At 61.5% G+C, this 25149-nt stretch overlaps 1 protein-coding gene across 1 annotated transcript; it reads right to left on the reverse strand.

Moving 5' to 3' along the window:
- Nucleotides 1–478: 478 nt before the first annotated feature.
- PPP1R13L (protein phosphatase 1 regulatory subunit 13 like) lies at nucleotides 479–24070 on the reverse strand (the record flags this gene model as incomplete). The annotated part of the gene is made up of 12 exons (XM_082299621.1): nucleotides 479–524; nucleotides 5123–5322; nucleotides 7564–7730; nucleotides 10461–10594; nucleotides 10788–10925; nucleotides 11957–12417; nucleotides 14961–15369; nucleotides 15462–15532; nucleotides 16544–16642; nucleotides 21509–21902; nucleotides 21994–22115; nucleotides 24016–24070. 12 exons carry the CDS (start codon nucleotides 24068–24070, stop codon nucleotides 486–488), a joined length of 2289 nt encoding a protein of 762 aa, XP_082155747.1. The 3' UTR covers nucleotides 479–485.
- Nucleotides 24071–25149: the final 1079 nt, after the last annotated feature.

Consider the following 25149-nt stretch of genomic DNA (forward strand, 5'->3'; position numbering starts at 1 on the left):
ATCAATCAAACCCCCCCCGGATCAATCAAAGCTCCCCCGGATCAATCAAACCCCCCCCGGATCAATCAAACCTCCCCGATCAATCAAACCCTCCTTGATCGATCAATCAAACCCCTCCGGATCAATCAAACCCCCCGGATCAATCAACCAAACTCCCCCTGGATCAATCAAAGCCCCCTTGATCGATCAATCCAACCCCCCCGATTGATCAATCCAAACCCCCCCCGATCAATCAAACCCCCCTTGATCGATCAATCCAACCCCCCCCGATCAATCCAACCCCCCCTGATCGATCAGGTCCCCCCCCCCCCCCCAATGGAAAAGACCCCCCTGGAGCATCCAAAGGTTTTTTATTCCCAAAAAAAATCCCCCAAAAAACGGGGGGGGGGGGAGGGGCCACCACGGGGGGGGGAGGGGGAGGGGGGGAGGGGCCATCAAAGGAGCTCGGGGGGGGGGTGGGGGAGGGGCGACCCCAGGACCCCCCCTCAGATTTTCTTCCGCTGCGGCCGCACCCTCGGGAAGAGCTGGGGGAGAAATGGGGGAGGGGTCAGGGGGAGGGGAGACCCCCCCCCCAAAAAAACCCCCCCTCAACACCAAAATCACCCCCCAAAAAAAAATCCCAATCCCAAAAAACCCCCAAAAAAACTTAACCCCCCAAAAAAAAAACCCTCAACACCAAAATCACCCCCAAAAAAAACCAATCTCAAAAACCCCCCCCAAAAAAACCCTAACCCCGCCAAAAAAAAACCCCAATCCCAAAACCCCCCCAAAAAAAACCCTAACCCCCCCAAAAAAATCCCCCCAACACCAAAATCACCCCAAAAAACCCCAATCCCAAAAAAAACCCCCAAAAAAACCTAAAACCCCCCCCCAAAAAAAAAACCCAACACCAAAATCACCCCAAAAAAAACCCCAATCCCAAAACCCCCCCAAAAAAAACCTAAACCCCCCCCAAAAAAAACCCTGAACACCAAAATCACCTCCCCAAAAAAAACCCAATCCCAAAAAACCCAACCCCCCCAAAAAAAAAACCCTCAACACCAAAATCACCCACCCAAAAAAAAACCAATCCCAAAAAACCCCCCAAAAAAACCCAACCCCCCCAAAAAAAACCCCTCAACACCAAAATCACCCCAAAAAACCCCAATCCCAACCCCCCCCAAAAAAACCTAAACCCCCCCCAAAAAAAAAACCCTCAACACCAAAAACCCCCCTCAACACCAAAATCACCCCAAAAAAAACCCCAATCCCAAAAAAAAAACCCCAAAAAAACCTAAACCCCCCCAAAAAAAACCCCAACACCAAAATCACCCCCAAAAAAACCCCAATCCCAAAAAAACCCTCCAAAAAAACCCCTAACCCCCCCAAAAAACCCCCCCAACACCAAAATCACCCCAAAAAAAAACCCAATCCCAAAACCCCCCCCAAAAAACCCCCTCAACACCAAAATCACCCCCAAAAAAATCCCAATCCCAAAAAACCCAACCCCCCCCAAAAAAAAACCCTGAACACCAAAATCACCCCAAAAAAACCCCAATCCCAAAAAACCCCCAAAAAAAACCCTCAACACCAAAATCACCCCAAAAAAAACCCCAATCCCAAAAAAAAACCCCCAAAAAACCTAAAACCCCCCCCCAAAAAAAAACCCAACACCAAAATCACCCCCAAAAAAACCCCAATCCCAAAACCCCCCCAAAAAAACCTAAACCCCCCCAAAAAAAACCCCTGAACACCAAAATCACCTCCCCAAAAAAACCCCAATCCCAAAAAACCCCAACCCCCCCCAAAAAAAACCCTCAACACCAAAATCACCCCCCCAAAAAAAACCAATCCCAAAAAACCCCCCAAAAAACCTAAACTCCCCCCAAAAAAATTCCCCCCAACACCAAAAACACCCCAAAAAACCCCAATCCCAAACCCCCCCCAAAAAAACCTAAACTCCCCCCCAAAAAAAAAACCCTCAACACCAAAAAAACCCTCAACACCAAAATGACCCCAAAAAAAACCAATCTCAAAAAAACCCCCCAAAAAAAATCCCCCCAACACCAAAATCACCCCAAAAAACCCCAATCCCAAAAAAAAAAACCCCAAAAAACCTAAACCCCCCCCCAAAAAAAACCCCAACACCAAAATCACCCCAAAAAAACAACCCCAATCCCAAACCCCCCCCCCAAAAAAACCTAACCCCCCCCCAAAAAAACCCCAAATCCCCAAACCCCCCCCCCCAAAAAACCCTCAACACCAAAATCACCCCAAAAAAAAACCCAATCCCAAAAAACCCCTCAAAAAAACCCTCAACACCAAAATCACCCCCCAAAAAAACTCCAATCCCCAAAAAAACCCCAAAAAAACCTAACCCCCCCCAAAAAAAAACCCCCAACACCAAAATCACCCCAAAAAAACAACCCCAATCCCAACCCCCCCCCCAAAAAAACCTAACCCCCCCAAAAAAAAACCCTCAACACCAAAAACCCCCCTCAACACCAAAATCACCCCCAAAAAAACCCCCAATCCCAAAAAAACCCCCAAAAAAACCTAACCCCCCCCAAAAAACCCTCAACACCAAAATCACCCCCCAAAAAAAACCCAATCCCAAAAAACCCCTCCAAAAAAAACCCTAACCCCCCCCAAAAAAACCCCAACACCAAAATCACCCCCCCAAAAAACCCAATCCCAAAAAACCCCAACCCCCCAAAAAAAAAACCCTCAACACCAAAATCACCCCCCCAAAAAAAACCAATCTCAAAAAAACTCCCCAAAAAAACCTAAACTCCCCCCAAAAAAAACCCCTGAACACCAAAAACCCCCCTCAACACCAAAATCACCCCCAAAAAAACCCCAATCCCAAAAAACCCCCCCAAAAAAACCCTAAACCCCCCCCAAAACCCCCCCAACACCAAAATCACCCCAAAAAAAAACCCCAATCCCAAAACCCCCCCCAAAAAAACCCTCAACACCAAAATCACCCCAAAAATAACCCCAATCCCAAACCCCCCCCAAAAAACCTAAACCCCCCAAAAAAAACCCCCTCAACACCAAAATCACCCCAAAAAAAACCCCAATCCCAAAAAACCCAACCCCCCCCCAAAAAAAAACCCTGAACACCAAAATCACCCCAAAAAAACCCCAACCCCAAAACCGCCCCCCCAAAAAAAACCCCCCAACACCAAAATCACCCCCAAAAAAACCCCAATCCCAAAAAACCCAACCCCCCCCCAAAAAAAACCCTCAACACCAAAATCACCCCCCCAAAAAACCCCAAAACCCCCCCAAAAAGACCCCAAAAAAACCCCCCAACCCCAAAAGGGTGTGGGAGTTGTGGGACCCCCACCCAAAAGAATCCGGGTGCCTTGTGGGACCCCTCCCCAAACGATCCTATAAGACCCCTCCCCAAATAACCCCACAGGACCCCTCCCCAAATAACCCCACAGGACCCCTCCCCAAATAACCCTATAAGACCCCTCCCCAAAAGCCCCCCACCCACAGGGAACCCGTGGGACCCCCCTGGGGCTGTGAGACCCCCACCCAAAAGAATCCGGGTGCCTTATGGGACCCCTCCCCAAATAACCCCACAAGACCCCTCCCCACGGGTCCCCCCTCCCACAGGGCACCCATGGGACCCCCACCCAAAAGAATCCGGGTGCCTTGTGGGACCCTCCCCAAACGATCCTATAAGACCCCTCCCCAAATAACCCCACAAGACCCCTCCCCAAAAGCCCCCCACCCACAGGGAACCCGTGGGACCCCCCTGGGGCTGTGAGACCCCCACCCAAAAGAATCCGGGTGCCTTGTGGGACCCTCCCCAAATAACCCCACAGGACCCCTCCCCAAATAACCCCACAAGACCCCTCCCCAAATAACCCCCCAAGACCCCTCCCCAAAAGCCCCCCACCCACAGGGAACCCGTGGGACCCCCCTGGGGCTGTGAGACCCCCACCCAGAAGAATCCGGGTGCCTTGTGGGACCCCTCCCCAAATAACCCCACAAGACCCCTCCCCAAATAACCCCACAAGACCCCTCCCCAAATAACCCTATAAGACCCCTCCCCAAAAGCCCCCCACCCACAGGGAACCCGTGGGACCCCCCTGGGGCTGTGAGACCCCCACCCAAAAGAATCCGGGTGCCGTGAGACCCCCCTGGGACTGTGAGACCCCCACCCAGAAGAATCCGGGTGCCTTGTGGGACCCTCCCCAAATAACCCCACAGGACCCCTCCCCACGGGTCCCCCCTCCCACAGGGCACCCATGGGACCCCCACCCAAAAGAATCCGGGTGCCTTGTGGGACCCTCCCCAAACGATCCTATAAGACCCCTCCCCAAATAACCCCACAAGACCCCTCCCCAAAAGCCCCCCACCCACAGGGAACCCGTGGGACCCCCCTGGGGCTGTGAGACCCCCACCCAAAAGAATCCGGGTGCCTTGTGGGACCCTCCCCAAATAACCCCACAGGACCCCTCCCCAAATAACCCCACAAGACCCCTCCCCAAATAACCCCCCAAGACCCCTCCCCAAAAGCCCCCCACCCACAGGGAACCCGTGGGACCCCCCTGGGGCTGTGAGACCCCCACCCAGAAGAATCCGGGTGCCTTGTGGGACCCCTCCCCAAATAACCCCACAAGACTCCTCCCCAAATAACCCCACAGGACCCCTCCCCAAAAGCCCCCCACCCACAGGGAACCCGTGGGACCCCCCTGGGGCTGTGAGACCCCCACCCAAAAGAATCCGGGTGCCTTGTGGGACCCCTCCCCAAATAACCCCACAGGACCCCTCCCCAAATAACCCCACAGGACCCCTCCCCACGGGTCCCCCCTCCCACAGGGCACCCATGGGACCCCCACCCAAAAGAATCCGGGTGCCTTGTGGGACCCTCCCCAAACGATCCTATAAGACCCCTCCCCAAATAACCCCACAGGACCCCTCCCCATGGCTCCCCCCTCCCACAGGTCACCCATGGGACCCCCCTGGGGCTGTGGGACCCCCACCCAAAAGAATCCGGGTGCCTTGTGGGACCCTCCCCAAACGATCCTATAAGACCCCTCCCCAAATAACCCCACAAGACCCCTCCCCAAAAGCCCCCCACCCCACCGGGCACCCATGGGACCCCCCCGGGACCCCTCCTCACCCCGAAGTAGTTGCGGGGCACGTAGCCCTCGTGGCCGTAGAGGGACCCCCACCACCAGTCGAGCTCCTCGGGGGGCTCCCGGCGCAGAACCGTCACCGGCTCCCCCTCCCGGAACGAGAGCTCGTCCCCAAATTCGGCGCTGTAATCCCACAGCGCGTACACCACGCCGCTGTTCAGCACCCCCATGCCCTGCTCCACCTCTGTGGGGGACAGCGGGGTCACCCCAAAATCCCAAAAACCCCACCCGGTATCCCCAAAATTCTGCCCGGTGTCATCGTGCTGACAGAAACCTAAAAACAGCCCCAAAACAGCCCCAAAACAACCCCAAAACAGCCCCAAAACAGCCCCAGCCGACACCACGCCGCTGTTCAGCACCCCCATGCCCTGCTCCACCTCTGTGGGGGACAGCGGGGTCACCCCAAAATCCCAAAAACCCCACCCGGTATCCCCAAAATTCTGCCCGGTGTCACCGCGTTGACAGAAACCCCAAAACAGCCCCAAAACAGCCCCAAAACAACCCCAAATTCTCCCCCAGCCGACCCCACGCCGCTGTTCAGCACCCCCATGCCCTGCTCCACCTCTGTGGGGGACAGCGGGGTCACCCCAAAATCCCAAAAACCCCACCCGGTATCCCCAAAATTCTGCCCGGTGTCATCGTGCTGACAGAAACCTAAAAACAGCCCCAAAACAGCCCCAAAACAACCCCAAAACAGCCCCAAAACAGCCCCAGCCGACACCACGCCGCTGTTCAGCACCCCCATGCCCTGCTCCACCTCTGTGGGGGACAGCGGGGTCACCCCAAAATCCCAAAAACCCCACCCGGTATCCCCAAAATTCCGCCCGGTGTCATCGCGTTGACAGAAACCTCAAAACAGCCCCAAAACAGCCCCAAAACAACCCCAAAACAGCCCCAGCCGACCCCACGCCGCTGTTCAGCACCCCCATGCCCTGCTCCACCTCTGTGGGGGACAGCGGGGTCACCCCAAAATCCCAAAAACCCACCCGGGACCCCAAAATTCTGCCCGGTGTCACCGCGTTGACAGAAACCCCAAAACAGCCCCAAAACAGCCCCAAAAGAGCCCCAAAACAACCCCAAAACAGCCCCAAAACAACCCCAAAACAGCCCCAGCCGACCCCACGCCGCTGTTCAGCACCCCCATGCCCTGCTCCACCTCTGTGGGGGACAGCGGGGTCACCCCAAAATCCCAAAAACCCCACCCGGGACCCCAAAATTCTGCCCGGTGCCACCGCGTTGACAGAAACCCCAAAAGAGCCCCAAAACAGCCCCAAAAGAGCCCCAAAACAACCCCAAAACAACCCCAAAACAGCCCCAGCCGACCCCACGCCGCTGTTCAGCACCCCCATGCCCTGCTCCACCTCTGTGGGGGACAGCGGGGTCACCCCAAAATCCCAAAAACCCCACCCGGGACCCCAAAATTCTGCCCGGTGCCACCGCGTTGACAGAAACCCCAAAACAGCCCCAAAACAACCCCAAAACAACCCCAAAACAGCCCCAAAACAACCCCAAATTCTCCCCCACCCGACCCCCCGCCCCTCCCAGTGCCCCCAGCCCCTCTCCCAGTCCCTCCCAGTGCTCCCAGTACACACCAGTGAGGCAACTGGAGCAGTCAGCTCACACCACAACCCCCCAGAACCTCCCAGTCCCCAATCCCAGTAACCCCAGTCCCCATAACCCCCATATCCCCCATATCCCCCGCCCCTCCCAGTCCCTCCCAGCGCCCCCAGCCCCTCTCCCAGTCCCTCCCAGTGCTCCCAGTACACACCAGTGAGGTAACTGGAGCAGTCGGCATACCCCTCGCGGTACGGGTCGCACCACAACTCCCCAGTCCCCAATCCCAGTAACCCCAGTCCCCATAACCCCCACATCCCCCGCCCCTCCCAGCCCCTCTCCCAGTGCCCCCAGCCCCTCTCCCAGTGCTCCCAGTACACACCAGTGAGGTAACTGGAGCAGTCAGCTCACACCACAACCCCCCAGAACCTCCCAGTCCCCAATCCCAGTAACCCCAGTCCCCATAACCCCCACATCCCCCGCCCCTCCCAGTCCCTCCCAGTACCCCCAGCCCCTCTCCCAGTGCTCCCAGTACACACCAGTGAGGCAACTGGAGCAGTCAGCTCACACCACAACCCCCCAGAACCTCCCAGTCCCCAATCCCAGTAACCCCAGTCCCCATAACCCCCACATCCCCCGCCCCTCCCAGTCCCTCCCAGTACCCCCAGCCCCTCTCCCAATGCTCCCAGTACACACCAGTGAGGCAACTGGAGCAGTCAGCTCACACCACAACCCCCCAGAACCTCCCAGTCCCCAATCCCAGTAACCCCAGTCCCCATAACCCCCATAACCCCCATATCCCCCACATCCCCCGCCCCTCCCAGTGCCCCCAGCCCCTCTCCCAGTCCCTCCCAGTGCTCCCAGTACGCACCAGTGAGGTAACTGGAGCAGTCGGCGTACCCCTCGCGGTACGGGTCGCACTTCTCCACGGCCAGGCTGCCGTCGCTGCCGGTGGTGGCGAAAATGGCGGCTCCGTGGCGAACCAGGGCCACGCACACCCCGGTGTCGTTGCACGAGGCCGCGCAGTGCAGGGGGGTCCTAAAGTGGGGAGGGGGCCTTTAGGGACCCCCGGGACCACCACCCCATAAAGGAGAGAGACCCCCGGGACCACCACCCCAAAAAGGGGAGGGACCCCCAGGACCATCACCCCAAAAAAATGGGAGCGACCCCCGGGACCACCACCCCAAAAAGGGGAGGGACCCCTGGGACCACCACCCCAAAAAGGGGAGGGACCCCTGGGACCACCACCCCAAAAAAATGGGAGAGACCCCTGGGACCACCACCCCAAAAAGGGGAGAGATCCCCGGGACCACCACCCCAAAAAGGGGAGGGACCCCTGGGACCACCACCCCAAAAAAATGGGAGAGACCCCCGGGACCACCACCCCAAAAAAATGGGAGAGACCCCCGGGACCACCACCCCAAAAAAATGGGAGAGACCCCCGGGACCATCACCCCAAAAAGGGGAGGGGACCCCCGGGACCACCACCCCATAAAGGGGAGAGACCCCCGGGACCACCACCCCAAAAAAATGGGAGAGACCCCTGGGACCACCACCCCAAAAAGGGGAGAGACCCCTGGGACCACCACCCTATAAAGGGGAGGGGACCCCCGGGACCACCACCCCAAAAAAACGGGAGAGACCCCCGGGACCACCACCCCAAAAAAAGGAGAGAGACCCCCGGGACCACCACCCCAAAAAAAGGAGAGAGACCCCCGGGACCACCACCCCAAAAAAACGGGAGAGACCCCCGGGACCACCACCCCAAAAAAAGGGGAGGGGACCCCCGGGACCACCACCCCAAAAAAACGGGAGAGACCCCCGGGACCACCACCCCAAAAAGGGGAGGGACCCCCGGGACCATCACCCCAAAAAAAGGAGAGAGACCCCCGGGACCACCACCCCAAAAAAAGGAGAGAGACCCCCGGGACCACCACCCCAAAAAAAGGGGAGGGGACCCCCGGGACCACCCCCCACCACCCCAAAAAGGGGTTGGGGTTTCATTATGGCGCCTTGGCAGTGAATGAAGGGTTGGGGGGCGTTTTGGGGTCCTGGAGGGTTTGGGGGGTTATTGGGGTCACCGATGGTTTGGGGGTGCTGGAGGGGTTTTGGGGTCACCGAGGGTTTGGGGGCATTGGGGAAGTTTTGGGGTCACCAAGAGTTTGGGGGTTATTGGGGTCACCGAGGGTTTGGGGAGTTATTGGGGGGTTTGGGGGGTCATGGAGCGTTTGGGGTTGATTGGGGTCACCTGTGGCACCATCCCTGTCCCCTGTCCCACCCTCCAAGCCCGTGTCCCCCGGTGTCCCCCGGTGTCCACGGTGTCCCCCGGTGTCCCCTCGTGTCCCCCCCGTGTCCCCCGGTGTCCCCCGGTGTCCCCCCGGTGTCCCCCCTGTCCCCCCCGTGTCCCCCGGTGTCCCCCGGTATCCACGGTGTCCCCCGGTGTCCCCTCGTGTCCTCCCCGTGTCCCCCCGGTGTCCCCCCGTGTCCCCCCGGTGTCCCCCATCCCCGCGTCACCATCCGTGGCCGTGGGGATCCTGTCCCACCCTCCAAGCCCGAGTTCCCCCGTGTCCCCCCGGTGTCCCCCCGGTGTCCCCCCGGTGTCCCCCATCCCCGTGTCCCCATCCGCGGCTGTCGGGATCCTGTCCCACCCTCCAAACCCGTGTCCCCCGGTGTCCCCCCGGTGTCCCCCCATTGTCCCCATCCCCGTGTCCCCATCCGTGGCTGTCGGGATCCTGTCCCACCCTCCAAGCCCGAGTTCCCCCGTGTCCCCCCGGTGTCCCCCCGGTGTCCCCCCGGTGTCCCCCATCCCCGTGTCCCCATCCGCGGCTGTCGGGATCCTGTCCCACCCTCCAAACCCGTGTCCCCCGGTGTCCCCCCGGTGTCCCCCCATTGTCCCCATCCCCGTGTCCCCATCCGCAGCTGTCGGGATCCTGTCCCACCCTCCAAGCCCGAGTTCCCCCGTGTCCCCCCGTGTCCCCCCGTGTCCCCCATCCCCGTGTCCCCATCCGCAGCTGTCGGGATCCTGTCCCACCCTCCCAGCCCGACTCTCCCCGTGTCCCCCCGTGTCCCCCCGGTGTCCCCCATCCCCGCGTCACCATCCGTGGCCGTGAGGATCCTGTTCCACCCTCCAAACCCGACTCCCCCCGTGTCCCCCCGGTGTCCCCCCGGTGTCCCCTCGTGTCCCCCCGGTGTCCCCCCGGTGTCCCCCATCCCCACGTCACCATCCGTGGCTGTCGGGATCCTGTCCCACCCTCCCAGCCCGACTCTCCCCGTGTCCCCTCGTGTCCCCCCGGTGTCCCCCCGGTGTCCCCTCTGTCCCCCCGTGTCCCCCCGGTGTCCCCCATCCCCGTGTCCCCATCCGTGGCCGTGGGGATCCTGTCCCACCCTCCAAACCCGACTCCCCCCGTGTCCCCCCGGTGTCCCCCCGGTGTCCCCCCGGTGTCCCCGGTGTCCCCGGTGTCCCCCATCCCCGTGTCCCCATCCGTGGCCGTGGGGATCCTGTCCCACCCTCCAAGCCCGACTGTCCCCGTGTCCCCCCGGTGTCCCCCCGGTGTCCCCCATCCCCGTGTCCCCATCCGTGGCTGTCGGGGTCCTGTCCCACCCTCCAAACCCGACTCCCCCCCTGTCCCCCCGGTGTCCCCCATCCCCGCGTCACCATCCGTGGCCGTGAGGATCCTGTCCCACCCTCCAAGCCCGAGTTCCCCCGTGTCCCCCCGTGTCCCCCTCGTGTCCCCCCGGTGTCCCCGGTGTCCCCCATCCCCACGTCACCATCCGTGGCTGTCGGGGGAGTTGACGTTGGCCCCGCTGGCGATCAGGAAGTCCACGATGGCGTAGTTGGCGCCGCAGATGGCGTTGTGCAGCGCCGTGATGCCCTCGTCGTTGGGCTGGCTCGGGTCGTTCAGCTGGGGACAGCGCCCTGTCCCCTCAGTGCCACCCCGGGGGACACCCCGGGGGACACCCCCGATGTCCCTGCTGTCCCTCACCTCCGTCCCTGCCGCCCCCCCACCCCTTCTGTGGGTCCCCCCCCACTTCATCGCCGGCGGCGGCTCCCCTCTGTCCCCGCTGTGTCCCCTCTCCCTGTCCCCGGTGTCGCACCTCTGCCACCGCCTGCTGCACCACGTCCAGTTCCCCGGTCAGGGCCGCGTCCAGCAGCAGCACCAGCGGGTTGAGGCGGACCCGGGCCCCGGGGCGGCGCCGGGGTGAGGAGGGGTCGCGGAGGGCCGAGCGCAGCTCCTGCGACATCGGGAGAGGTCAGGGGACATCAACCCGGAGCTTGGGGACATCAACCCGGGACAGCCCCGGAGCTCGGGGACATCACCGGGACACCCCCGGAGCTTGGGGACATCACCCCGGAGCTTGGGGACATCACCCCGGGGCATCCCAGGGAGCTTGGGGACATCACCGGGACAGCCCCGGAGCTTGGGGACATCACCCCGGAGCTTGGGGACATCAACCCGGGGCATCCCAGGGAGCTTGGGGACATCACCGGGACAGCCCCGGAGCTTGGGGACATCACCCCGGAGCTTGGGGACATCAACCCGGGGCATCCCAGGGAGCTTGGGGACATCACCGGGACACCCCCGGAGCTTGGGGACATCACCCCGGAGCTTGGGGACATCACCCCGGGGCATCCCAGGGAGCTTGGGGACATCACCGGGACACCCCCGGAGCTTGGGGACATCAACCCGGGGCATCCCAGGGAGCTCGGGGACATCACCGGGACACCCCCGGAGCTTGGGGACATCAACCCGGGACAGCCCCGGAGCTTGGGGACATCACCCCGGGGCATCCCAGGGAGCTTGGGGACGTCAACCCGGGACACCCCCGGAGCTTGGGGACATCAACCCGGGGCATCCCAGGGAGCTTGGGGACATCACCGGGACACCCCCGGAGCTTGGGGACATCAACCCGGGGCATCCCAGGGAGCTTGGGGACATCACCCCGGGACAGCCCCGGAGCTTGGGGACATCACCGGGACAGGGACAAGGACACCTCGGGGGTCTCCAGGGGACAAAGCCCAGGGGGGTCTCAGAGGGACACACAGACCCCGTGTGACACCGGGGAGGGGTCTCAGAGGGACAAGGACACCCCGGGGGTCTCCAGGGGACACAGACCCCGTGTGACACCGGAGGGAGGGGTCTCCAAGGGACACGGACACCCCGGGGGTCTCAGAGGGACACGGACCCCGTGGGACACCTCGGGGGTCCCCAAACGCCACCAACACCCCACCACCGTCCCCCCTCACCCCTCACCCCATCACTCACCGGCACTTGCGCAGCCCCTCCGGCCGCCGCCACCGGCGCTACCACCGGAGGACTCGGACTCGGACTTTGCCCTTCGGCCGGAGCCGACGGTGCCGGTGCCGCCTCCGGGCCGGTGCCGTCCCCCGGTGCCGCCGCGGGCTGCGGGCGGTGCAGCAGGCGGGTGATGAGCTGCTGGTACTGCCGGGTACGGCTCGGAGCCACGGCGGGCCCGGGGCTTTGCTCCATCGACCCGCGGCGTTTCAGGGGTCGCGGCATCTCCGCCAACACCCGAGCGACCTCCTGGAACTCGGGGACCCTGCGGGCCTCGGGGGGCAGCAGCGGCTGCAGCCGCGTGGGGCTCAGGGGTCGCTCCAAGGATCCTTCCAGGGATCCTTCCAAGGATCCTTCCAGGAGCCGCTCCAGCTCCGTTTCGGCTTCGGGAGGGGGCGGCAATTGAGGGTCGGGGGGCGCGGGGCGGCTCGCTGGAGCTGGGGGTGGGAGGGATGGGTGAGGGGGAGGTGGTCCCTAAATTGGGGGGGTGGGGGGGGGTTATATGAAGGAGCACCCCCCCATCCCCGCCTCGAATTGGGGTTCTCGTGGAGCTCTCCGCAATTTGGGGATGCTGTCCAAATTTTTTTTTTGGGGGGGGGGGGGGGCACGCGATGGAGATCCACTGACCCCTCTGCAGGAATCCCTTTTTGGTCCCCTCCCGAGACCCCTCGCTGCCCCCAAATCCCCTTTTTATCCACCCCAAATCCTCCTTTTTATCCCCCCCCCAGCCTCCCCAAAACTCCTCAAATCCCCTTTTTATCCCCTTGAGCCCCCCCAAATCCCCTTATCCCCCCCCAACCCCTCCAAACCCCTCAAATCCCCTTTTTACCCTCCCAAAACCCCTCAAATCCCCTTTTTACCTCCCCGGAGCCCCTCAAATCCCCTTTTTACCCTCCCCAACCCCCCCAATCCCCTTTTTATCCCCCCCAAATCCCCTTTTTATCCCCCCCAACCTCCCCAAAACCGCCCCAAAACCCCCCCAAATCCCCTTTTTACCCCCCCAACCCCCTTTTTACCCCCCCAGTCCCCCAAATCCCCTTTTTATCCCCCCCAAATCCCCTTTTTATCCCCCCCAGCCCCCCAAACCCCCCTCAAATCCCCTTTTTACCCCCCAAACCCCCCCAATCCCGTTTTATCCCCCCCAAACCCCCCCAATCCCCTTTTTACCCCCCCAAACCCCCTCAAATCCCCTTTTTATCCCCCCAAGCCCCCCCAAATCCCCTTTTTATCTTCCCCAAACCCCCCCAAATCCCCTTTTTATCCTCTTGAGCCCCCTCCAAATCCCCTGCTTACCCCCCAGCTTCCCCAAACCCCCCCAAACCCCCCCCAAACCCCCAAATCCCCTTTTTATCCCCCCCAAACCCCCCAAATCCCCTTTTTATCCCCCCCAAACCCCTCAAATCCCCTTTTTATCCCCTCAAACCCCCCAAATCCCCTTTTTATCCCCCCCAAAACCCCCAAATCCCCTTTTTACCCCCCAAACCCCTCAAATCCCCTTTTTTCCCCTGAAACCCCCCCAATCCCCTTTTTACCCCCCCAAACCCCCCCAATCCCCTTTTTATTCCCCCCAAACCCCCCCAACCCCCCCAATCCCCTTTTTATCCCCCCCAAATCCCCTTTTGACCCCCCCAACCTCCCCAAAACCCCCCAATCCCCTTTTGACCCCCCCAACCCCCCCAATCCCTGTTTTATCCCCCCAAAACCCCTCAAATCCTCTTTTTTCCCCCCAAAACTCCCCCAAATCCCCTTTTTATCCCCCCAACCTCCCCAAAACCCCCCCAAATCCCCTTTTTATCCCCCCAAACCCCCAAACCCCCCCAAATCCCCTTTTTATCCCCCCCCAAACCCCTCAAATCCCCTTTTTTCCCCCGAACCCCCCCCAAATCCCCTTTTTATCCCCCCCAAACCTCCCCAATCCCCCCCAATCCCCTTTTTACCCCCCCAACCCCCCCAATCCCCTTTTTATCCCCCCAAAATCCCCTTTTTACCCCCCAACCTCCCCAAAACCCCCCATCCCCTTTTTATCCCCCCAAATCCCCTTTTTATCCCCCAAAACCCCTCAAATCCCCTTTTTTCCCCCGAAACCCCTCCAAATCCCCTTTTTATCCCCCCCAAACCTCCCCAATCCCCCCCAATCCCCTTTTTACCCCCCCAAAACCCCCCCAAATCCCCTTTTTACCCCCTCAAACCCCCTCAAATCCCCTTTTTTCTCCCCAAACCCCCCCAAATCCCCTTTTTACCCCCCCAAACCCCCCCAAATCCCCTTTTTATCCCCCCAACCTCCCCAAAACCCCCCCAATCCCCTTTTTACCCCCCTCAAACCCCCCCAAATCCCCTTTTTACCCCCCCAACCTCCCCCAAAACCCCCCCAATCCCCTTTTTACCCCCCTCAAACCCCCCCAAATCCCCTTTTTACCCCCCCAACCTCCCCCAAACCCCCCCAAATCCCCTTTTTACCCCCTCAAACCCCCCCAAATCCCCTTTTTACCCCCCCAACCTCCCCAAAACCCCCCCAAATCCCCTTTTTATCCCCCCCAAACCCACCCAAAACCCCCCTAAATCGCCTTTTACCCCCCCCAAAGCCCCAATCCCCTTTTTATCCCCCAAAACCCCCCCAAATCCCCCAAATCCCCTTTTTATCCCCCAACCTCCCCCAAACCCCCCCAAATCCCCTTTTTACCCCCCAAAACCCCCCCAAATCCCCTTTTTACCCCCCCAAATCCCCTTTTTATCCCCCCAACCTCCCCCAAACCCCCCCAAATCCCCTTTTTACCCTCCCAAACCCCCCCAATCCCCTTTTTACCCCCCCAAAACCCCCCCAAATCCCCTTTTTACCCCCCCAACCTCCCCAAAACCCCCCCAAATCCCCTTTTTATCCCCCCCAACCCCCCCCAAATCCCCTTTTTACCCCCCTCAAACCCCCCCAAATCCCCTTTTTACCCCCCCCCCCCAAAACCTCCCCCTTCCCCCTCACCTTCCCCCCCACCCAGCGTCGGGGGGGGGCCGGGGGGCAGCGCCGGGATTTTTTGGGGCGACAGCCGCGCCCCACCCTGGGGTGGGGGGGTTGGGAGGGGGGAGCCGAGCAAGGGCAGCCCCCTGGGCCCCCCCCCAGCACCCCCACCCCCGCCCTGCTCCCAAAAAGCGTTTTGGAGCTTGAAGATCATGGAGAGGGGCAGGGGCTTGTGGCGGGGGGGTCTCCCGGCCGGGGGTGGGGGCACGGGGATGCGCGACACCGGCTGCTGGCACGGGTGCCACCCCCTCGGCAGCGTCCTGGCACCGGGGGGGCTCCGAAAAAGCGCGGCCCCCCCCTCCTGTCGGCGCTCCAGAGGGGACAGCTTGTAATTCCGGGGTAGGGTCGCGCTGTGCCCCCCAAAAACGCCGTCCTGGGGAGGGGGGGGGGGGGTTGAGGTTGGAAACAACCCCTAAAATCTTCTGGAAGACCCCCCCACCACCCCCACCCCAAATTCGGCCTCACCTTGCCCCCATCCAGGCTGGATTCTCTCCAGAGGCCCAAGGGGGGGGGTCTCGATTGGCTCTCGGGGGTGCCTGGGGAGAGGGGGGGGGGGTTTGGGGATTTTGGAAGGTGGGGGTTGTCCCCCCCCCCCCCCTCCTGATTCCAAGAAAGGGTTAGGTGGGGTAAAAAAGCTCAGAGGGCCCCCCCCCAAAAAGAAAAAATAGCCTGGGAATCTCTCTCCAGCCTAAATCTGCCCCAAAAATTATCCTGGGAATCTCTGTCCAGCCTAAATCCGCCCAAAAAATATCCTGGGAATCTCTGTCCAGCCTAAACTCCCCTAAAAAACCTCACACCCCCCAAAAAATAGCCTGGGAATCTCTGTCCATCCTAAATGCCCTAAAAAACAGCCTGGGAATCTCTGTCCAGCCTAAATCTGCCCCAAAAATGTCCTGGAAATCTCTCTCCAGCCTAAATGCCCCCAAAAATTATCCTGGGAATCTCTGTCCAGCCTAAATGCCCCCAAAAAATATCCTGGAAATCTCTCTCCAGCCTAAACTCCCCTAAAAAACCTCACACCCCCCAAAAAATAGCCTGGGAATCTCTGTCCAGCCTAAATCTGCCCAAAAAATATCCTAGGAATCTCTCTCCATCCTAAATGCCCCCAAAAAATATCCTGGAAATCTCTCTCCATCCTAAACTCCCCTAAAAAACCTCACACCCCCCCCAAAAAACCTGGAAACCTCTCTCCATCCTAAATCCCCCCAAAAAAACCCCAGACCCCCCCAAAAAAATACCCTGGAAACCTCTCTCCACCCTAAAACCCCCAAAAAACCTCAGAACACCCCCCAAAAAACATCCTGGAAACCTCTCTCCACCCTAAACCCCCCCAAAAAACATCCTGGAAACCTCTCTCCATCCTAAATCCCCCAAAAAATCCCCAGACCCCCCCCAAAAAAGCTCCCAACCCCCCCAAAAAAGCCCCCAAACCCCATCAGGTTCCAGCCCCCCCTTCCCTGTGCCACCCCCCCGCTGTCCCCCAGTGTCCCCCAGTGTCCCCCCAGTGTCCCCGAGACCCCCGGGACCCCCCGGCCCCCCCCTCTCACGGTCGTAGCCCCCCGGGCCGGGCGCTTTTTTCTCGTAGGCCACGTCCAGGTCGGACTCGTTCCAACTTTTCTGCGGCCGCCGTTTGATGCTGAGGTCATCTGGGGGTTTGGGGACAGCCCGGGGGGATTTAGGGACAGTGGGGGACGGGGACAGCCCAAAATGGGTCGGGGACAGCCCAAAATGGGACAGGGACAGCCCAAAACGGGATAGGGACAGCCCAAAATGGGTCGGGGACACCCCAAAATGGGACAGGGACACCTCAAAATGGGACAGGGACACCCCAAAATGGGACAGGGACAGCCCAAAATGGGACAGGGACACCCCGGGATGGGTCAGGGACACTCCAGGGTGATTTAGGGACACTGAGGGACAGGGACACCCCAAAATGGGACAGGGACACCTCAAAATGGGTCAGGGACACCCCAAAATGGGACAGGGACAGCCCAAAATGGGTCGGGGACACCCCAAAACGGGATAGGGACAGCCCAAAATGGGACAGGGACACCCCAAAACGGGACAGGGACAGCCCAAAACGGGATAGGGACAGCCCAAAATGGGACAGGGACAGCCCAAAACGGGTCAGGGACAGCCCGGGGGGATGTAGGGACAATGGGGGACAGGGACACCCCGAGATGGGACAGGGACACCCCAAAACGGGTCAGGGACAGCCCAAAATGGGACAGGGACAGCCTGGGGGGATTTAGGGACAGTGGGGGACAGGGACACCCCAAAATGGGACAGGGACACCTCAAAATGGGTCGGGGACACCTCAAAATGGGACAGGGACAGCCCAAAATGGGACAGGGACACCCCAAAATGGGTCAGGGACACTCCAGGGTGATTTAGGGACACTGAGGGACAGGGACACCCCAAAATGGGACAGGGACACCTCAAAATGGGTCGGGGACACCCCAAAATGGGACAGGGACACCCCAAAATGGGTCAGGGACAGCCCAAAATGGGTCGGGGACACCCCAAAATGGGACAGGGACAGCCCAAAATGGGTCGGGGACACCCCAAAATGGGACAGGGACACCCCAAAATGGGACAGGGACACCCCAAAACGGGACAGGGACAGCCCAAAACGGGATAGGGACAGCCCAAAATGGGACAGGGACACCCCAAAATGGGACAGGGACAGCCCAAAACGGGTCAGGGACACCCCAAAACGGGACAGGGACACCCCAAAATGGGTCAGGGACAGCCCGGGGGGATTTAGGGACAGTGGGGGACAGGGACACCCCAAAATGGGACAGGGACACCTCAAAATGGGTCGGGGACACCCCAAAATGGGACAGGGACACCTCAAAATGGGTCAGGGACACCTCAAAATGGGTCAGGGACAGCCCAAAATGGGTCGGGGACACCCCAAAATGGGACAGGGACACCCCAAAATGGGTCGGGGACACCCCAAAATGGGTCAGGGACACCCCAAAACGGGACAGGGACACCCCAAAATGGGTCAGGGACACCCCAAAATGGGACAGGGACACCCCAAAACGGGACAGGGACAGCCCAAAATGGGACAGGGACACCCCAAAATGGGACAGGGACACCCCAAAATGGGACAGGGACACCCCAAAACGGGACAGGGACACTCCAGGGTGATTTAGGGACACTGAGGGACAGGGACACCCCAAAATGGGACAGGGACACCTCAAAATGGGTCGGGGACACCCCAAAACGGGATAGGGACAGCCCAAAATGGGACAGGGACACCCCAAAACGGGACAGGGACAGCCCAAAACGGGATAGGGACAGCCCAAAATGGGACAGGGACAGCCCAAAACGGGTCAGGGACAGCCCGGGGGGATGTAGGGACAATGGGGGACAGGGACACCCCGAGATGGGACAGGGACACCCCAAAACGGGTCAGGGACAGCCCAAAATGGGACAGGGACAGCCTGGGGGGATTTAGGGACAGTGGGGGACAGGGACACCCCAAAATGGGACAGGGACACCTCAAAATGGGTCGGGGACACCTCAAAATGGGACAGGGACAGCCCAAAATGGGACAGGGACACCCCAAAATGGGTCAGGGACACTCCAGGGTGATTTAGGGACACTGAGGGACAGGGACACCCCAAAATGGGACAGGGACACCTCAAAATGGGTCGGGGACACCCCAAAATGGGTCAGGGACACCCCAAAACGGGACAGGGACACCCCAAAATGGGTCAGGGACACCCCAAAATGGGACAGGGACACCCCAAAACGGGACAGGGACAGCCCAAAATGGGACAGGGACACCTCAAAATGGGACAGGGACACCCCAAAATGGGACAGGGACACCCCAAAACGGGACAGGGACACTCCAGGGTGATTTAGGGACACTGAGGGACAGGGACACCCCAAAATGGGACAGGGACACCTCAAAATGGGTCGGGGACACCCCAAAATGGGACAGGGACAGCCCAAAACGGGACAGGGACACCTCAAAATGGGACAGGGACAGCCCAAAACGGGATAGGGACAGCCCAAAATGGGACAGGGACACCCCAAAATGGGTCGGGGACACCCCAAAATGGGACAGGGACAGCCCAAAATGGGACAGGGACACCTCAAAATGGGACAGGGACAGCCCAAAATGGGTCGGGGACACCCCAAAATGGGACAGGGACAGCCCAAAATGGGACAGGGACACCCCAAAATGGGTCGGGGACACCCCAAAATGGGACAGGGACAGCCCAAAATGGGACAGGGACACCCCAAAATGGGTCGGGGACACCCCAAAATGGGACAGGGACAGCCCAAAATGGGACAGGGACACCTCAAAATGGGACAGGGACAGCCCAAAATGGGTCGGGGACAGCCCAAAATGGGACAGGGACACCCCAAAACGGGACAGGGACAGCCCAAAACGGGATAGGGACAGCCCAAAATGGGACAGGGACACCCCAAAATGGGTCGGGGACACCCCAAAATGGGACAGGGACAGCCCAAAATGGGACAGGGACACCTCAAAATGGGTCGGGGACAGCCCAAAATGGGACAGGGACACCTCAAAATGGGTCGGGGACACCCCAAAATGGGACAGGGACACCCCAAAATGGGACAGGGACACCCCAAAATGGGTCAGGGACACCTCAAAATGGGACAGGGACACCCCAAAACGGGACAGGGACACCTCAAAATGGGTCGGGGACACCCCAAAATGGGTCAGGGACACCTCAAAATGGGACAGGGACACCTCAAAACGGGATAGGGACAGCCCAAAATGGGACAGGGACAGCCCAAAATGGGACAGGGACACCCCAAAATGGGTCAGGGACACTCCAGGGTGATTTAGGGACACTGAGGGACAGGGACACCCCAAAATGGGACAGGGACACCCCAAAATGGGACAGGGACACCCCAAAATGGGACAGGGACAGCTCAGGATGATTTAGGGACAATGGGGATCAGGGACACCCCGAGATGGGTGTGGGGATGGGACAGGGACACCCCAAAATGGGACAGGGACACCCCAAAATGGGTCAGGGACACTCCAGGGTGATTTAGGGACACTGAGGGACAGGGACACCTCAAAATGGGTCGGGGACACCCCAAAATGGGTCGGGGACACCCCAAAACGGGATAGGGACAGCCCAAAATGGGACAGGGACACCCCAAAACGGGACAGGGACACCCCAAAATGGGACAGGGACACCCCGGGATGGGTCAGGGACACTCCAGGGTGATTTAGGGACACTGAGGGACAGGGACACCTCAAAATGGGACAGGGACACCCCAAAATGGGACAGGGACAGCCCAAAATGGGTCAGGGACAGCCCAAAATGGGACAGGGACACCCCAAAATGGGTCAGGGACAGCCCAAAATGGGACAGGGACACTCCAGGGTAATTTAGAGACAATGGGGGACAGGGACACCCCACAATGGGTCAGGGACACCCCAAAACGGGTCAAAGACACCCCAAAATGGGACAGGGCCAGCCCGGGGTGATTTAGGGACAGTGGGGGACAGGGACACCCCGAGATGATTTGGGGACACCCCGGGATGATTTAGGGACAATGGGGGACAGGGACACCCCAAAATGGGTCAGGGACACCCTGGGATGATTTAGGGACAATGGGGGACAGGGACACCCTGGGACAGGTCAGGGACATCCTGGGATGGGCTGGGGACAATGAGGGTCAAGGACACCCCAAAACGGGTCAGGGACACCCCGGGATGGGTCAGGGACACTCCAGGGTGATTTAGGGACAGTGAGGGACAGGGACACCCCAAAATGGGACAGGGACACCCCAAAATGGGTCAGGGACACCTCAAAATGGGTCAGGGACACCCCAAAACGGGACAGGGACACCCCAAAATGGGTCAGGGACAGCCCAAAATGGGTCAGGGACACTCCAGGGTGATTTAGGGACAGTGAGGGACAGGGACACCCCAAAATGGGACAGGGACACCCCAGGGTGATTTAGGGACAATGGGGGACGGGGACACCCCAAAATGGGATAGGGACACCCCAAAATGGGTCAGGGACACCCCGAGATGGGACAGGGACACCCCAGGGTGATTTAGGGACACTGAGGGACAGGGACACCCCAAAATGGGACAGGGACACCCCAAAATGGGACAGGGACACCCCGAGATGATTTAGGGACACCCCGAGATGATTTAGGGACACTCTGAGATGATTTAGGGACAATGGGGGTCAGGGACACCCTGGGACAGGTCAGGGACACCCCGAGATGATTTGGGGACACCCCGGGATGGGTCAGGGACACCCCGAGATGATTTGGGGACACTGAGGGACAGGGACACCCCAGGTGGCCCAACCTCCTCCCCAGCCCAGCCCAGCCCCTTCCCCTTCTCCCCCAGTGTCCCCCCAGTGTCCCCCCGATGTCCCCTCAGTGTCCCCTCAATGTCCCCCCTGTGTCCCCCCCATGTCCCCCCGATGTCCCCTCAGTGTCCCCCCAGTATCCCCCAGTATCCCCCAGTGTCCCCCAGTGTCCCCCCTTACCCTGAGCCCGGAACGTGGCGGGGGGGCCGCTGAGGGACGGGTACAGCCCCTGCACCTCGTACGGGGGGGGCGCCGGGGGTCTCTCGGCGAAAAAAGCCCCCCCCTCCCCCGGCCTCGGCGACCCCCCGAGCCCCCCCAGGAACTCGTAGGGCCGGGGGAAGGGTCGTGGGGAGGGGGCTCTGCCCCCCCCTCCTCCCCCTCCCCCACCCCCGCTGGGCACCGCCAGCACCTTGGGCCGGGGGGAGGGGGCGCGTTCATCCCCCCCCAGGAAATGGGGCGGGGGTCTCGGCGAGCTGGGGCGCCCCAGAGGGTCCCCGAGACCCCCCCCCAATTCCAGGCTGTCCGAGAGGAGGCTCCTGCGGCCCGGGCGGCTCCGGCCGGGGCTGTTCTGCTCCTGGGGGAGGGGCTGCAAATGAGGGGTGGGATGAAGGGGGGGACGCCCCCTCCCCCCAAAAAAACCTCGTGTGGGGGGGGGGTGGTCGTACTTTGGGGGGGGGTCCGGGCCCGTCCGTCCAGAGGGACTCGAGCTGGCGGGAGAGTTCGTCCACTTTGGCCACGGCCGTGTCCAGCTCCACCTGCTTCAGGTCCATGTGCTGCATGGCCAGCGCTGGGGGGGGGCGCGGATTTGAGGAGGGGCGCGGATTTGGGGAGGGGGTCGCGAGTTTGGGGGGGGGCGCGGATTTGAGAGGGGGCGCGGATTTGGGGAGGGGGTCGCGGGTTTGGGGGGGAGGCGTCGCGAGTTTGGGGGGAGTCGCGGATTTGAGGGGGGGGCGTGGATTTGGGGAGGGGGTCGCGGGTTTGGGGAGGGGGTCGCGGATTTGCGGGGGGGAGCGGATTTGGGGAGGGGGTCGCGGGTTTGGGGGGTCGCGCGGATTTGAGGGGGGGCGTGGATTTGGGGAGGGGGTCGCGGATTTCGGGGGGGTAGCGAGTTTGGGGGGAATCGCGGATTTGAGGGGGGGCGCGGATTTGGGGAGGGGGTCGCGGATTTGGGGGGGGGTAGCGAGTTTGGGGGGAGTCGCGGATTTGAGGGGGGGCGCGGATTTGGGGAGGGGGTCGCGGGTTTGGGGGGGAGGCGTGGATTTGAGGGGGGGGCGCGGATTTGGGGAGGGGGTCGCGGGTTTGGGGGGGCGCGGGTTTAAAGGGGGGGAGTGGATTTGGGGAGGGGGACGCGGGTTTGGGAGGGGAACAGGGATTTGAGGGAGGGGTTGCGGATTTGGGGAGGGGGTCTCGGATTTGGGGGAGGGGGTCTCGGATTTGGGGGAGGGGGTCTCGGATTTGCGGGGCAGGCGTGGATTTGGGGGGGGTCGCGAGTTTGGGGAGGGGTCATGGATTTAAGGGGAGGGCGTGGATTTGAGGAGGGGGCGCAGATTTGGGGAGGGAGACGCGGATTTGGGAGGGGAGTCGCGGATTTGGGGAGGGGGTCTCGAATTTGGGGGGGGGGACGTGGATTTAAGGGGGGGACGCGGATTTGAGGAGGGGTCACGGATTTGGGGAGGGGTCACGGATTTCGGGGGGGAGCGCGGATTTGGGGAGGGGGTCGCGGATTTGGGGGGGACGCGGATTTTCGGGGGGGGTCGCGGATTTTCGGGGGGTCACGGATTTTCGGGGGGGGTCACGGATTTTCGGCGGGGGGACACAGAACTGGGGGGGCTCGGGGATTTTCGGGGAGGGGGACACGGAATTGAGGCGGGGGTCGCAGATTTTCGGGGGGGGTCGCAGATTTTCGGGGGGGGCTCGGGGATTTTCGGGGAGGGGGTCACGGATTTTCGGGGAGGGGGTCACGGAATTGAGGAGGGGGTCGCGGATTTTCGGAGGGGGGGACAGGGATTTTTGGGGAGGGGGACACGGAATTGAGAGGGGGGTCGCGGATTTTCGGAGGGGGGGTCACGGATTTGGGGAGGGGTCGCGGATTTTCGGTGGGGGGGGTCACGGATTTGGGGAGGGGTCGCGGATTTTCGGTGGGGGGTCGCGGATTTTCAGGAGGGTCGCGGATTTTCGGGGGGGGACACGGAATTGAGGAGGGGGTCGCGGATTTTCGGAGGGGGGGACACGGATTTTCAGGAGGGTCGCGGATTTTCGGGGGGGACACGGAATTGAGAGGGGGGTCGCGGATTTTCGGAGGGGGGGTCACGGATTTGGGGAGGGGTCGCGGATTTTCGGTGGGGGGGGTCGCGGATTTGGGGAGGGGTTGCGGATTTTCGGTGGGGGGGTCGCAGATTTTCGGTGGCGGGGGCCACGGAATTGAGGGTGGGGGGGTCACGGATTTTCGGGGGGGGGTCACGGAATTGGGGCGGGGCTCGGGGATTTTCGGAGGGGGGGTCACGGATTTTCAGGGGGGTCACGGATTTGGGGAGGGGTTGCGGATTTTCGGTGGGGGGTCGCGGATTTTCGGGAGGGTTGCGGATTTTCGGTGGGGGGGGTCACGGAATTGAGGGTGGGGGGGGTCACGGATTTTCGGGGGGGGGGGGGTCCCCAAAAAGCGGCGGCGCCGCCCCCTCGGCGCTCACACTGGAAGGTGAGGTCCAGCAGGTCCTGCGCGCTGCGCAGCCGCTCGCTCGCCATTGTCGCCTCCTGGGGGGGTCATTTGGGGTGGGGGGACATTGGGGACACCCCGGGGACCCCCCTGACCCCCCCCCCCGATCCGTGCCCCCCCCCCATCCCATCCCATCCCATCCCATCCCGCCGCGATCCCTTGGGAACGCCGCGAGCGGGGCGTGCCGGGACCCGCTCCGGGCTCGTCAGCACAACAGTAATTAGCGCTAATTAATCCATCAGGGAGCGGCCGCCGCCCTGCCCCCCCCGGGGTTGGGTTCTGCTGGGGGGCCACCCCAAAATAAAAAAGGGGAGGGGGCGGTGGGACTTCCCCCCCCCCCCCTCCCCCATCCCGCTCCACCCGGAACGCGGGGAGGGGGAGTTTTGGGGAAGGGGATTTTGGGGAAGGGGCTCTTTGGGAGGGGGGGGTGAGGGGGTCCCACCCACCTCGAGTTTTGGGGGGTCGCGTTTGAGGGTCTGGGGGTTTGGGGGACAGAAGTGGGGACAAAGCCCCTCCCCCAGCACCCCCAAATCCCACCCAGGGGTCCTGGGAACCCCAAAGTGCCCCAAAACCACCCCCAGGACCCCCAAATCTCACCCGGGGGTCCTGGGAACCCCAAAGTGCCCCAAAACCACCCCCAGGATCCCCAAATGTGCTCCCCAAATTCCCCCAGGACCCCCAAATCCCACCCGGAGGTCTCGGGAACCCCAAAGTGCCCCAAAACCACCCCCAGGATCCCCAAATGTGCTCCCCAAATTCCCCCAGGACCCCCAAATCCCACCCGGGGGTCCCGGGAACCCCGAAGTGCCCCAAAACCTCCCCCAGGACCCCCAAATCCCACCCGGGGGTCTCGGGAACCCCAAAGTGCCCCAAAACCACCCCCAGGATCCCCAAATGTGCTCCCCAAATTCCCCCAGGACCCCCAAATCTCACCCGGGGGTCTCGGGAACCCCAAAGTGCTCCAAAACCTCCCCGATCACCCCCAAATCCCACCCCGGGGTCCGCCCCATGGGCTCCTGGTGGGGGTCGGTACCGGGGGGGTCCCGGTGGGTGCGGGGGGGTCCCGGCGGGTCCTGGGGGGTACTGGGGGGGTCCCGGTGGGTGCGGG

The sequence above is a fragment of the Coloeus monedula genome (assembly GCF_965178545.1).
Source record: "Coloeus monedula genome assembly, chromosome: 33".
Taxonomy (NCBI): Eukaryota; Metazoa; Chordata; class Aves; order Passeriformes; family Corvidae; genus Coloeus; species Coloeus monedula.